The sequence below is a fragment of the Bombyx mori genome, chromosome 12 (genome assembly GCF_030269925.1).
Source record: "Bombyx mori chromosome 12, ASM3026992v2".
NCBI classification, from domain to species: domain Eukaryota; kingdom Metazoa; phylum Arthropoda; class Insecta; order Lepidoptera; family Bombycidae; genus Bombyx; species Bombyx mori.
In genome coordinates, this window is record NC_085118.1 from 6,730,333 (window position 1) to 6,743,706 (window position 13,374).

General features: G+C 40.1%; 2 protein-coding genes across 3 annotated transcripts in view; one reads left to right on the forward strand and one right to left on the reverse strand.

The window, feature by feature from the left end:
* On the reverse strand, nt 1-5,232 carry LOC119629268 (pancreatic triacylglycerol lipase). Its single transcript, XM_038014481.2, has 6 exons — nt 3,677-5,232; nt 2,869-2,935; nt 2,620-2,774; nt 2,030-2,263; nt 1,135-1,474; nt 1-164 (listed from the first exon to the last, which is right to left on the reverse strand). Exons 1-6 carry the CDS (start codon nt 3,714-3,716, stop codon nt 113-115), a joined length of 888 nt encoding a protein of 295 aa, XP_037870409.1. The 5' UTR covers nt 3,717-5,232; the 3' UTR covers nt 1-112.
* Nucleotides 5,233-5,241: 9 nt separating this feature from the next.
* LOC101741075 (hemicentin-1) overlaps nt 5,242-13,374 on the forward strand; it is a 129,420-nt gene continuing 121,287 nt past the window's right edge. The window contains exons 1-2 of one of the 2 annotated variants that reach the window (XM_062671400.1): nt 5,242-6,166; nt 6,356-6,791. In XM_062671400.1, coding sequence (XP_062527384.1) covers nt 6,743-6,791 — 49 coding nt within the window. In that variant the 5' untranslated portion in view covers nt 5,242-6,166; nt 6,356-6,742. The remainder of the gene's footprint in view (nt 6,167-6,355; nt 6,792-13,374) is intronic. The other variant, XM_038014483.2, reaches the window with a different exon arrangement.

The window sequence follows — 13,374 nt, forward strand, 5'->3', positions numbered from 1 at the left end:
TTCAACATTGTATATTTTTATTATTTTAATAATAATAATAATAAATAATAGTTAATGTAGAAACTAATTTTATTGGTCATCACAGAAAACTTCGTTTTAAGTTTTGTAGGCATCACAAATGGAATGGGTACCTCATGCCGGTATTTACTCGGAACATTCCAGACCTGAAATGAAGCAAGCAAGATTGTAACTTTATTTTGAGAAAAGAAAATGTTTGATTACCATCAAATAGGAGACTCAATATCAATGAATAAAGGATTCGACATGGACTCCGACACGCAATTAAATCCTGAGTTATTTTGATACAATATTCAACATTTAATGTCGCGTCAAATTATTGATGTCGCTGAGTGAATTAAAGTAAAATTTAAGAACAATTTCTGCTTTTATACGCGTCGGATGAATAATTTGATACAGTTAAAAAATTACACTTTGAGAATTGTCAATTGTCTAAGGACCCGAACGAAATAATTTGCAACGCAAATATTCGATTTAACGGGATTTTAACGGGAAGAAACATTTAATTGTTGGTTCAATAAACAGGTATTTCGGTGAGATATATGGATTTTAGTTAATAGTTCGTTGAGTAAGCATGCAGTCAACGAACTCCATATAGAATTTTTCTTTTTAATGTGTGTACCACGAATACATCCAACACAAGAACAAGTAAATACACCCCGACCTCAAATATCTTTAAAAAATATATTGACTCCTATCGGAAACGGGATACGGACCTCATAGCTTAATAGTTAGGGTCAATGACCACTCGATCAACGAATTGATTAATCTTAAATTTCTGATATAGTAACTTGTTCATAAATACTGAATATCAAATATTTAGTTCAAATTTCTGTGATAGACAGCGCGTTTCTAGTTTAAACAAATGGGTGAACTTATACATTTACTAATAGTCAGAGCGGAACGTGACCGGCTTTCAATAATACGGTACCACATCACACTTCTCAACTATTGAAAAGTATCAGAATATTTCATTCGAAACATTTTTCAGTTTAGATTGCGCAAAAGCACATGTAAATCGAAATTTATTTGGATGTTTCCCGTTATCCCTTATTATCCCTATATTAAAAAAAAACATAGAAATTGCAATACGTAATGGAAAGATATTAAACATACCCATGCTTTACAAGTTTGGCAGTACCCATTTCAACTATAAATCCTCGGCAATTATTTGCGGTTATCTCCGCTTCTGTGCTGCACTGATTTCCGTAATGTTTGCCATGCGTAATTGTTGCAGCAAAAACTTCATAAGCGCGGTTGTGGCTACATAAGTTATTCGTGCAGCCCGGTTGGACAAGACGGCCGTTGACAAAGAAGTCAATGTGTCCAATAGCAACGCCCAAGCCGTTTTTGTTGACACCAGATCCGTCGGTGTGAATAACTTCAACGTATTGAGCATCGTTTGTTCCCAGTCGTAGTACGTTGTTTTCCCAATCACGAGCCGAAGGGTCTAGACCTAGGTTTTTTGGAGAAATGTTTAATTAGATTGTGAGATATTCTGAATCTGGCTGTATAAAAGTTTATTTGTAAAACATGTTTTTTACGGGCTCCAATAGAGCCAGTTGTGTAGACTTAGCCTAGTTTCACTTTGGGTTCTATAGTTATTGCCAAGTAACATTTCGAAGCATACCGACTCACTGGTTGTAGAGTGCATGGTAGCTCCAAAGCACATCCTGCCTATACCTTCAATAGAAAATTCATACGTTCCAATTTGAAGTCACTTGTTACATATTGAGACTTGGATGCGATATATATCTCAAAATGTAATATTTACCTTATCGTGTTCCGTTCAACCATCAACCTAAACTTAGAAAAAAGAAAACTCGGTACAAAGCGTCGTATCTATTGTTTCGATTTTATTATACTTCATGTATTAAGACTATACTGAAGAATTTAGCCATCAATATAATTCGCGAGGACTTCAGTAATTGTAGATAATAACAGGAGTGTCAGTCCCCTCGTTGCTTGATGAAAAGTAAAAATCAACAAAAAAATCATACATTAAACTTACCCGTAATTCTTGCTACTTTGCCTTCCAAATTTCTTCCAGTCACTCCAGCAACATGAGCTCCAAGATTGAAACCAACAATGTGCACCTTATTAAGTGGTAATTTGAGATTTTTCAAAAAAGTAGCGATACTTGATCCCACACCTGTCACAGCCATCACTGCCGTTGAATATGTTGATAAACTGAATGATGACCAATCCACAACGATAACGTTATAATCGCCACTTGTTAAAAATGCTGAAAGCAAATTTCGAACATTAGAACATTTTATTATTACTCGATAGTTGACCGATGACCTAGTGTGCACGGCGTGAAGTCGTTGGATGCGGAAGGCGGAGGACCGCATTATGTGGAAGGCATTGGGGAAGGCCTATGTCCAGCAGTTGGCAGATAAAGGCTGATGATGATGATGATAGTTGAGTTAACTTTCTAGTTCGTTTTTGCATTGTAATTTCTATTTGTAAATTAATATAGACTGTTCATTATATAATCAACAGATTGATGAAGCCAACTTCAGCAGACTTAATTCTTCATTCCTCGTTCCTGGCTTGTAGTCAATTTTAATTTTATTAAAAAGTTAAATCTTTGCTCACCGTCTTTAACAATAGGGTTGATCGTCGTCGTAGCAGTGCCACTGTGACCGTGTATTATTACGACAATATCCGAATTATTGTTAAAGGGCGCAGCAGTATCGTTTCCAGTGGGAAAGTGGTCTTCGGTGAGTGTAATCGAATTTCTCTGTGCATTGCTGTGTAAAATAGATATAATATTGTTTAAAGCATATATGTATATACATAAGATATATCACACAACTCGTTTAGAGAAATACAAAAAAAACTCACCTATAGTAATAATATTTATTTAAACTTCCAAATCGCTCCAAGTTTTGAATGGCATCTCCGTTGCAAGCTAAAAAGAAGATAATAATTAATTAGAACACATTAATGATACACGAGCATTTTGTTTTTAAGAAGTATGATTTCGAGTGATGCATAGAGAAACCAGATTGCCAAACTACACATAGGACCTCTTGGGAGTCCGCACGGGTAGGTACCACCACCCCGCCTATTTCTGCCGTGAAGCAGTAATGCGTTTCGGTTCGAAGGGTGGGGTAGCTGTTGTAACTATACTGAGATCTTAGAACTTATATCTCGAGGTGGGTGGCGCATTTACATTGCAGATGTCTATGGGCTCCAGTAACTACTTAACACCAGCTGGGCTGTGAGCTCGTCCATCCATCTAAGCAATAAAAAAATAAAATAATAATAATAGTACACTTTTACAAGTTTGATTTGTATCTATTAGTTATATCTATTTGTGTACTATAATCGGAATGTAGTTGTTACCAACTTCAAGATTTTTGATTAACTTACACAAATCAAGAACCGATAAGAATACAATCATTTCATTTGGCCGAATATACTGAACGGGATAAAATAAAGATTATTTTACTTTTTAAATAGGCTTAATATTAAAGCATGTATTTTTTGTTAAGTTAGTAAACTGTTTTCTTAATATTATTCGTAAAAGGGTAAAAAAGTTTTCCTTTATTCATATTTTATGGAGAGTAAATGACTTAATGAATATTTCACTGTTACAATTACAGTATTTATCTATGACAATCAGTATTTTCAAATAAAAGTTACTCACCGGCAAATGCGATGGCCAACAAAGTAATCAGTTTCAACATTTTTCGCGTCTTCACGAAATGTGTTTGTGCAATTTTCGATTTAAAATGCCTTTATAAAGCGATCGCGATCGATGTGACTAAGTTAGATAAATATGATATTAAGATCTTAGTTCCGATAAAGTTTGTTAACGGTACATCAAAAGGAACGTATTTTAAATAGCATGTAGATAAGAAGGTATTGTAAAATAGGGCAATAGTAATTTTAATTACAACAAAGAATAAAAAAATATGTTTGTTTTTACATACCCAAATTTTCAAAAAATTTAAGAATAGGCTTAATATTTACACTAACCCATCTCTTCCCGTGCGTGAGTAAAAGGAAGGTATTCACTGGAAAATCAAGGCTGAGTTAGAAATGTTGAGATTCTATGTTGCACTCACACTTGCGACTACGGACGAAACCATTAATGAATACAAACGGAATCAAGCCAGAAATGCCGTCAAGCAGAGTAATGGAAGATAGATCAAAATGTTGATGGATCGGCACCGTAGTTATGAGAAACAGCGACTATTGTAAGAGCTCGAGTCGCAGGACTGAAGCGAGAGACGATTATAGATAGGGTTAAAATTATGAATGTCTTAATTGTAATTCAATTGTTTTATAAAGCTATAATTGGTGATTTTTAAATTATATTTTCTTTCATGTGGACAAATAAAATAAATAATTCCACACAGATCTATTACGCGCTCCGCCCTCTCCTTCTAGAAGATTACGGACTTGCAGAACTAGTTGCTTTGCATTCCTTGTCTCGTCACTGCCTAGCATCATAGCTGATGCTTTTACACAATTTATGTTAATACAGATAATATAATACAATTGTAAATTGGAATTAAAACGCACGAATACTACATATTACAGCGTCAGTTACGCCGCATGTCGTATTCAAGTATATTAGGTCACAAAGTTGGCAATAATTTTGACTATCCCGTCCAACTAGTTTAAAATATGAGGTCAGCTTACTAACCCCAAATTGTTGCCAAGCAGCAGAAAGTAAGTAAATTAAGCAAATCTGTAATTTCTAATGTAAATCTTAAAGGAGCTACAGTAAATAAAATGTAAATCATAATTTGAATAATATTTTGATTAGCCGATCAAATTAGTATTAATTAGATCTACCAGACGTGAAAAAAAAACGTGAAAGGTTTCTTCTGGTAAAAGATAAGAGTAAACAATTCGGATGAGTTTAACATAATATGCAGTTCAGCTTGACTTTCTGTTTAAAAATCTTGTAGTTTATGTAGACTATAGCCAATTCTTACAATAATACCACTATCGTTTTTCAAACGGAAACGAGTGAAGAAGGGAATTCGTATGTAATTTGATATCTTGATTTATCTACGATAATATGAGTGGAACGTGTTTATTTTCATGTTTTTTTTTTTATCACTCAGCTTCTATCGAAGTTAGGAGGCATGAAAAAAGTGGTCATGAAATTAGGTAATTCCCCAGAGACCTGGCATGAGGAAGTCCAAAAACTTTAGAATTCATCTTATCTTATCTAATAACCAACCGGTATCTTTTAATAAAAAGCAATTAGTTTTTAACGCATCGTCCCCCGCAGTTTCACTCATTTTGAGACAAAATCACAACGCCTTACAGTTATTGAAACAGGTAGGTATTGATGAAAATAGTGTCCTAAGTTTATTTTCTGAAAAACGGGTATGAAGACATAGTCCGAAATTAAAAATACTATTAAGAACAGAAAACGGTAACAAAATTAGGATTGCAATCTAGACATTTGGTGTTTCCAGATATATCTATCTTCGTCGCTAAAGAAAAAAATCTTTTGAAATACGAAAAACACTTATTTTTGAAAAAAATATTCAATTGTAATTATTTTGATCGACCTTATGACACCTGTTTTTAATTTTCAAAATATTTTCAATAGCAATTGTAATTAAAATAATGTAGGATTAGCTATCTTGAAGATCAAAGATAATCAATAGCAATCAGTTCATTCTTGGATAAGAAATGACAAATTCAAGTTTATGCTCTCTCATTCTAGAAATCAGTGATTTGTAATGGACGATTGTGAAAATAATCAAGCCTGCACTGATGAACGTATAATTGTTATATCGTCTTTATGCCTTCAAATGTTGAGCAACTTACGGCCTAAATGAAGTGAAATTATTACTTATTTTTTACATTCAAAGTATTCTTCTCGGTTTTTCATTACATTTTTAGCGGTAGGCAGTGGCTTGGCTCTGCCCCTGGCATTGCTGAAGTCCATGGGCGACGGTAACCACTCACCATCGGGTGGGCCGTATGCTCGTCTGCCGAAACGCATTACTGATTCACGGCAGAAATAGGCGAGCTGGTGGTACCTACCTGTGCGGACTCGCAAGAGCGTATGCGTACAGTATGCGTGTATATGTAACATAAAAATGATTAAGAACTTCTTAAATTTCACTTTAATGGGGATGAGAAGAGGACGACCTGGTGCGAAGTGGTTAGTTAAGCTTAAGATACCACGATGCGTATGATGCCAACTTCTACCCTCAGATCTATCTGATATTAGAGATACGATAGCCGATTTGTCTTTGTGATTTTACTTAACAATAAATCAACAAACCAATTAGTTAAGAGCGACAGAATCAACTCTTCATCTCGGCTATGTGTAACTTGCTTTTTTTTTCAGAATTGCAAATGGAACACGTTCAAAATCTCGGGCGTTTGTCTAATTACACACCAAATTGACATTTAATACAAAATAACTTTATGGTCCCAGTGTCAGGCAAAAATCTGAACAAAATTGTTCAAAATTTCAATTATGTTGCATTTATTTTTTAATTACAATTAATACACAGTGCTCTTATTACATAGCGCATGCGTGTCAAAGGTTAGCAGACGTTTCATGTTCGCTGATTCAACCGTAGTACCACAGCGGAATTCATTTCAAATTGACGCATCAAACAGGCCGGGCCTCCCTTACGGCCGCGTAAAAGTTTGCTCAGACTTTCTGAGCACAACCGTGTTTCCTCTACAAAAGTTATCTATGAGTTTTTTGTGAGGTGAAGACGGCAAAATGCGTTGGTTCATAGCGACTGTCATCTCTATCGTCTTAGTTAGCTCGGGTAAGTCACTTTACTTTTTTATTTATTTATTTGGTATGGTTTTTATAGAATGGTCAACAGTTTTTTAAAAAAAAGGCGTGTTTTATTTGAAATCAAAGTGTTTCCGATAAGATTTTAATTGCTTTTTTTTACATTTTTTACAATAATTTAAATTGAGAATTCAGAATAAGAAAAACTTAATTCGATGTTACCGTGTATTTTCTAAGATCGTGTTTACGTTTCTGAATGGTATTTACAATACGTCATTTTTTCGATTCGCAAAGTGAATACAAATATTTTTCTTCTACTTCATTGACCTCAATTACGTGGAGTGGAATCCTTAATCAAATATATCGTTGGCAGAATCAATAACAAGATTCTGATACACGATATCCGTCATAATTCTCATCACGTACGATTTCTTTTTCGTTTTGGGAAAATCGTGAACGATTCATGATTTAATACATATGTACACTGATGTGTTTATATCATGACTACTATTAAGAATGAACCAATTTTCCTTGTTATATATTAGAACTATGAAAATAAATTTGTATTACTTTTAAATTGACCTCACCTTTGATATACTAGAGAATCATATGAACTAATGATAAAACTAGAAACAATACGTCATATTATTCGATAGATATTAAATTGATGATTAAATTATCAGTACTCAAGACAGAAGAGTTTATTTTCGAATTAATTTAATTTTGAATTATGTTATGGTGAGTGAAAGAAATGCCGACATTGTCTCTGATGTGCCTGCTTAATTGACAGGTCAACCGGTGTGTCAATTATAGTTCGTTCAACTAATGAGGTTACGCACCAATAAATGTTATGGTTAATGACGCTACGGCTCTATAAATACGACATTGTACTGAGGTAGTTTTGATGGAAACTCAAACAGCAGCATTACATAATACATACGAGTGTTATTTATGGCTGAAAAACTAAAATAAGATGGTTTTTATAACAAAAATCACTCGTTATGTAATATATACATTTAGATGAGTTGAATAAATAAATTGGTAGACAACCACGAGAACAAATATAAAAAAAAAAAAAATTGTATGCTATTTCTACTATTACTATACTTGGTACAATAGAAGATAATACATAAGAAAATTTTGCTTATTCGGGTAAATAGGCACCTAAGGTTGAGCTATCATCAAACAGGAGCTGATTGAATCTACACAATAAATGTGGTTATTCACAATGTGCGGCTTATTCACAATTTTAAATGAAAACGAGATAGAAAATGTCTCTCAATAGGTAGTACATATTGTTTTGGATTTCGATATTAAAGGTATATATTTTTTGTCCGCACTGCTCAATACACTTTTGTGTTCCAGTGTCAGAATTGAATTAATCGTGTACATTCAAGTCATTTTCTTTACCTCACAATCATCATCATATTCGGTTGCTTTTGGCAGAGCAGTCGTGGTCATGTGGAATTCTTGCTTATTAAAGCCTTGACAGATGTTTTTCATAGTTTGCGAACCGAGGGCCAGCGCACGCACAGGGGCTTCCGTAAGGTCTTTCACCTGCTCAGTCAAGCGCATGGGGATTCGTAAATATAGTAAAAAAATTCAAAGTTCATTATTCAACTATACATCTTTGTGTGTTCTCATTGTATTTGTGTACTTTTGTTAAGTTTTCTATTCTTTGTGAATTAGAATTTTTATCCGTATGTTATTTTGAACATCACACTCGTTTTGTTCTAGAATGTCATTACATAACAGTAACAATATAAATATCACGAAAATAATTCTGTTAATTAAAATTCTGTTATCCTACCTTATTTACAAAGCAATCAAATTACCGAGAATATTTCGTTTAATTTTCATCACTGTTTGATATTAATCCACTGAAACGATGACATGAAGTTTCCAATTGATATAAGCGCTTGTATTAACAAAGTGCTTCCAATACCAAATTTACTAAAAGCCCACAAATTATTCGTAAAACTCTGTTAGAAAGTTGCTAATTAAACTAAGACGGTACGGTTGACAACAATTATTTTCTTTGATCCATAAACCATACATTATTTCCATTGTATGTATATGCTTGATTCATGGGTTTCTTATCATTCCGATAGAGGCACCCGTCACGTGCGGACGTGCTCATCGTCCACTCGATCGCCCGGTCTTTGTTCGCCCGGCTTTTGTTAGCCCGGCCATTGTTCGCGCGGCCTGTGTTTGTGGTACATCTGCCGACTAAGTGCTCTTTCTGGAAGTTTTTGAAGTGAAACTTCCTTATCGGCGTTGGAAAAAAATTTACCGTCACATTTTTCGGTTACGCGTCACTTTTTTCCGTTACGCGCCATCTGTTTTGTATTCATGTCTATGATAATAAAATCCTTTTGTTTAAACTTTATCTAATTTAACTTTTTTGTATTCATGTCTATGATAATAAAATCCTTTTGTTTAAACTTTATCTAATTTAACTTTATTTAACCAATTTCTAGAAAGTTGCATGTAGATCATTTTTCGAAAAATAAGGCCATAAACAAGTTTCACTTCTTACGTGTATACACTAGTACACGCACACATTTTTTATTATTTGTTTTGTTTCCTTTTGTTGTTTCTGTGTTCGTGGTACATCTGCCGACAAAGTGGTTTCCTGCAAGTATTTATTTGTTTTGTTTCTTTTCGTAATTTCTGTTTTGTTGTGCTTTTTCTTTGTCCTGTAGTAATCGCGCCGCATTGCCACCTGTGTTCAAGAGAACCGCTCAGGTCCGAGAAGTTGGGGCCTCGCCGCAAGGCGAGTGTTTTCAAGACCCGGGGCCGCCCCACCTGGGTACTCAGCGATCATGGACGCTGTATTCGCGGAATTCCTCCGACTTCGCCACCCACAGCTCGCCTCGGAGTTTTTGGCCTTCAAGGCCAATCACACTGCGAGCCCTCTCGAGGACTCCGCCGCGCTCGCTGCTCCTGCGTCGCCTGTACCTGCGTGCAGAGCTTCTGCATTGAGCACCGCAGCCTCTGTCGTGCCTGCCGCTCCCGTGTCGCCTATACTGGCGAGAAAAGCTGCTGCGTCGTCCGCCGTGACCATCGTTTCAGCTGAGCGATCATCCGCGGCCTCCGTCGCGCCCTCTAAAACACCTACACTTGCTCGTAGGTCGCCTGCACCCGCCTCCTCGTGCTCCGACTCTGACTCGGACATGGAGGTCGACCTCGCCCCCGCCTCATCGACGGATGGATTCACCCTGGTACAGAAGGGTAAGAAGCGTGCCGCGGAGTCTCGAGCTCCCGCGGCCGCTAAAATTAGCAAAGCCGTGAACGCGTCGCGCCCCCGCCCTCAGACTCCCGTTGCGCCCCCAGCCCGTGCCACTCCGTCGCCGCGTCCGGTGGCACAAAATAAAACCCAGACCCCTCCCCCGGTTATCCTTCAGGAGAAGGCAGCTTGGGATCGAGTTTGCCTGGCCCTTAAGGCCAAAAATATAAATTTCACGAATGCCCGTAACCTCGCGAACGGCATTCAAATTAAGATTCAAACACCCGACGACCATAGGGCCCTCTCTTCTTACCTCCGTAAGGAGCGTATAAGTTTCCATACGTATACGCTCCAGGAGGAGCGCGAACTCCGCGTTGTAATACGCGGAATCCCTAAAGAGTTAGATGTAGAGCTCGTAAAAGCCGACCTGTTAGAACAAGGCCTACCAGTGAATTCTGTGCACCGTATGCACACCGGTCGCGGTAGGGAGCCATATAATATGGTTCTAGTCGCTCTCCAGCCTACCCCCGAGGGTAAGAAAATCTTTAACACACAGACCGTCTGTAGGCTCTCTGGTATCGCTGTCGAAGCCCCCCATAAAAAAGGCACTCCTAGCCAGTGCCATAACTGTCAATTGTACGGGCACTCTTCCCGTAACTGTCACGCGCGCCCCCGATGTGTTAAGTGTTTGGGCGATCACGCCACGGCCCTCTGCGCACGCGACCAAAAAACCGCGACGGAACCGCCTAGCTGCGTCCTGTGTCGAACACAGGGTCACCCCGCGAATTACCGTGGTTGCCCCCGAGCCCCTAAAATAAATCGCCGCGTCGCCCGCCAAAACCGCCTCCGAGCTTCCGGCCCAGACATCAAAGCCTCGGCACCCTCTGCGTCGCAGGCTAAGCCAGCGTTCGTTCCGGCGGCGGTGCCCAGTGTCTCGGCCTGGGCAAAACCGCTGCCGTACACGAACACGGCTACAACTCCCTCCTCCGCGATTCGTCCCGCCCCCGCGACTCGTCCCTCTCCCGCGACTTGCCCTCCGACCGCGTCCGACAATCTCGCTTTAGCGATCGACTTCTTTCAGTCGATCAACTTTGAGCGCGTTAACGCTTTGGGCGACGCCATTCGCGCTGCCTCCACTGCACAACACTTTATCGCCGTTGTGCAGGAATACGCCGACGTATACGCGTCATTAAATACGTACGTCCTCCCCTCACTCCGCCGGTAATCAATGGCGTATATAAGTAGAATAAAGCCCCTATCCGTAACGATAGGATTTTTTAACGCTTACGGTCTCGCAAATCAACGTGATCAGGTTTCTGACTTTTTGCGTGACCACCAAATTGATATCTTTTTAGTGCAGGAGACCCTACTTAAGCCCGCGCGCCGTGACCCTAAAATCGCGAACTATAACATGGTCAGGAACGACAGGCTCTCTGCCCGTGGTGGTGGTACCGTCATTTACTATAGAAGAGCCCTGCATTGCGTCCCGCTCGATCCTCCCGCGCTCGCTAATATCGAAGCATCAGTGTGCCGAATCTCACTGACGGGACACGCGCCGATCGTTATCGCGTCCGTTTATCTTCCACCGGATAAGATCGTTCTAAGCAGTGATATCGAGGCGCTGCTCGGTATGGGGAGCTCTGTCATTCTGGCGGGCGACCTAAATTGTAAACACATCAGGTGGAACTCACACACCACAACCCCGAATGGCAGGCGGCTTGACGCGTTAGTCGATGATCTCGCCTTCGATATCGTCGCTCCGCTAACCCCGACTCACTACCCGCTAAATATCGCGCATCGCCCGGATATACTCGACATAGCGTTATTAAAAAACGTAACTCTGAGCTTACACTCGATCGAAGTAGTTTCAGAGTTAGATTCAGACCACCGTCCCGTCGTTATGAAGCTCGGTCGCGCTCCCGATTCCGTTCCCGTCACGAGGACTGTGGTGGATTGGCACACGCTGGGCATCAGCCTGGCTGAATCTGATCCACCATCGCTCCCGTTTAACCCGGACTCTATCCCGTCTCCTCAGGATACCGCTGAAGCCATAGACATCTTAACATCACACATCACCTCGACATTAGATAGGTCATCGAAACAAGTTATAGCGGAGGACTTCCTTCACCGCTTCAAATTGTCCGAAGATATTAGGGAACTCCTTAGAGCTAAGAACGCCTCGATACGCGCCTACGACAGGTATCCTACCGCGGAAAATCGTATTCGAATGCGTGCCCTACAACGCGACGTAAAGTCTCGCATCGCCGAAGTCCGAGATGCCAGATGGTCTGATTTCTTAGAAGGACTCGCGCCCTCCCAAAGGTCTTACTACCGCTTAGCTCGTACTCTCAAATCGGATACGGTAGTAACTATGCCCCCCCTCGTAGGCCCCTCAGGCCGACTCGCGGCGTTCGATGATGACGAAAAAGCAGAGCTGCTGGCCGATACATTGCAAACCCAGTGCACACCCAGCACTCAATCCGTGGACCCTGTTCATGTAGAATTAGTAGACAGTGAGGTAGAACGCAGAGCCTCCTTGCCACCCTCTGATGCGTTACCACCCGTCACCCCGATGGAAGTTAAAGACTTGATCAAAGACCTACGTCCTCGCAAGGCTCCCGGTTCCGACGGTATATCCAACCGCGTTATTAAACTTCTACCCGTCCAACTCATCGTGATGTTGGCATCTATTTTCAATGCCGCTATGGCGAACTGTATCTTTCCCGCGGTGTGGAAAGAAGCGGACGTTATCGGCATACATAAACCCGGTAAACCAAAAAATCATCCGACGAGCTACCGCCCGATTAGCCTCCTCATGTCTCTAGGCAAACTGTATGAGCGTCTGCTCTACAAACGCCTCAGAGACTTCGTCTCATCCAAGGGCATTCTTATCGATGAACAATTCGGATTCCGTACAAATCACTCGTGCGTTCAACAGGTGCACCGCCTCACGGAGCACATTCTTGTGGGGCTTAATCGACCAAAACCGTTATACACGGGAGCTCTCTTCTTCGACGTCGCAAAAGCGTTCGACAAAGTCTGGCACAATGGTTTGATTTTCAAACTATTCAACATGGGCGTGCCGGATAGTCTCGTGCTCATCATACGGGACTTCTTGTCGAACCGCTCTTTTCGATATCGAGTCGAGGGAACCCGCTCCTCCCCACGACCTCTCACAGCTGGAGTCCCGCAAGGCTCTGTCCTCTCACCCCTCCTATTTAGCTTATTCGTCAATGATATTCCCCGGTCGCCGCCGACCCATTTAGCTTTATTCGCCGACGACACGACTGTTTACTATTCTAGTAGAAATAAGTCCCTAATCGCGAAGAAGCTTCAGAGCGCAGCCCTAGCCCTAGGACAGTGGTTCCGAAAATGGCGCATAGAC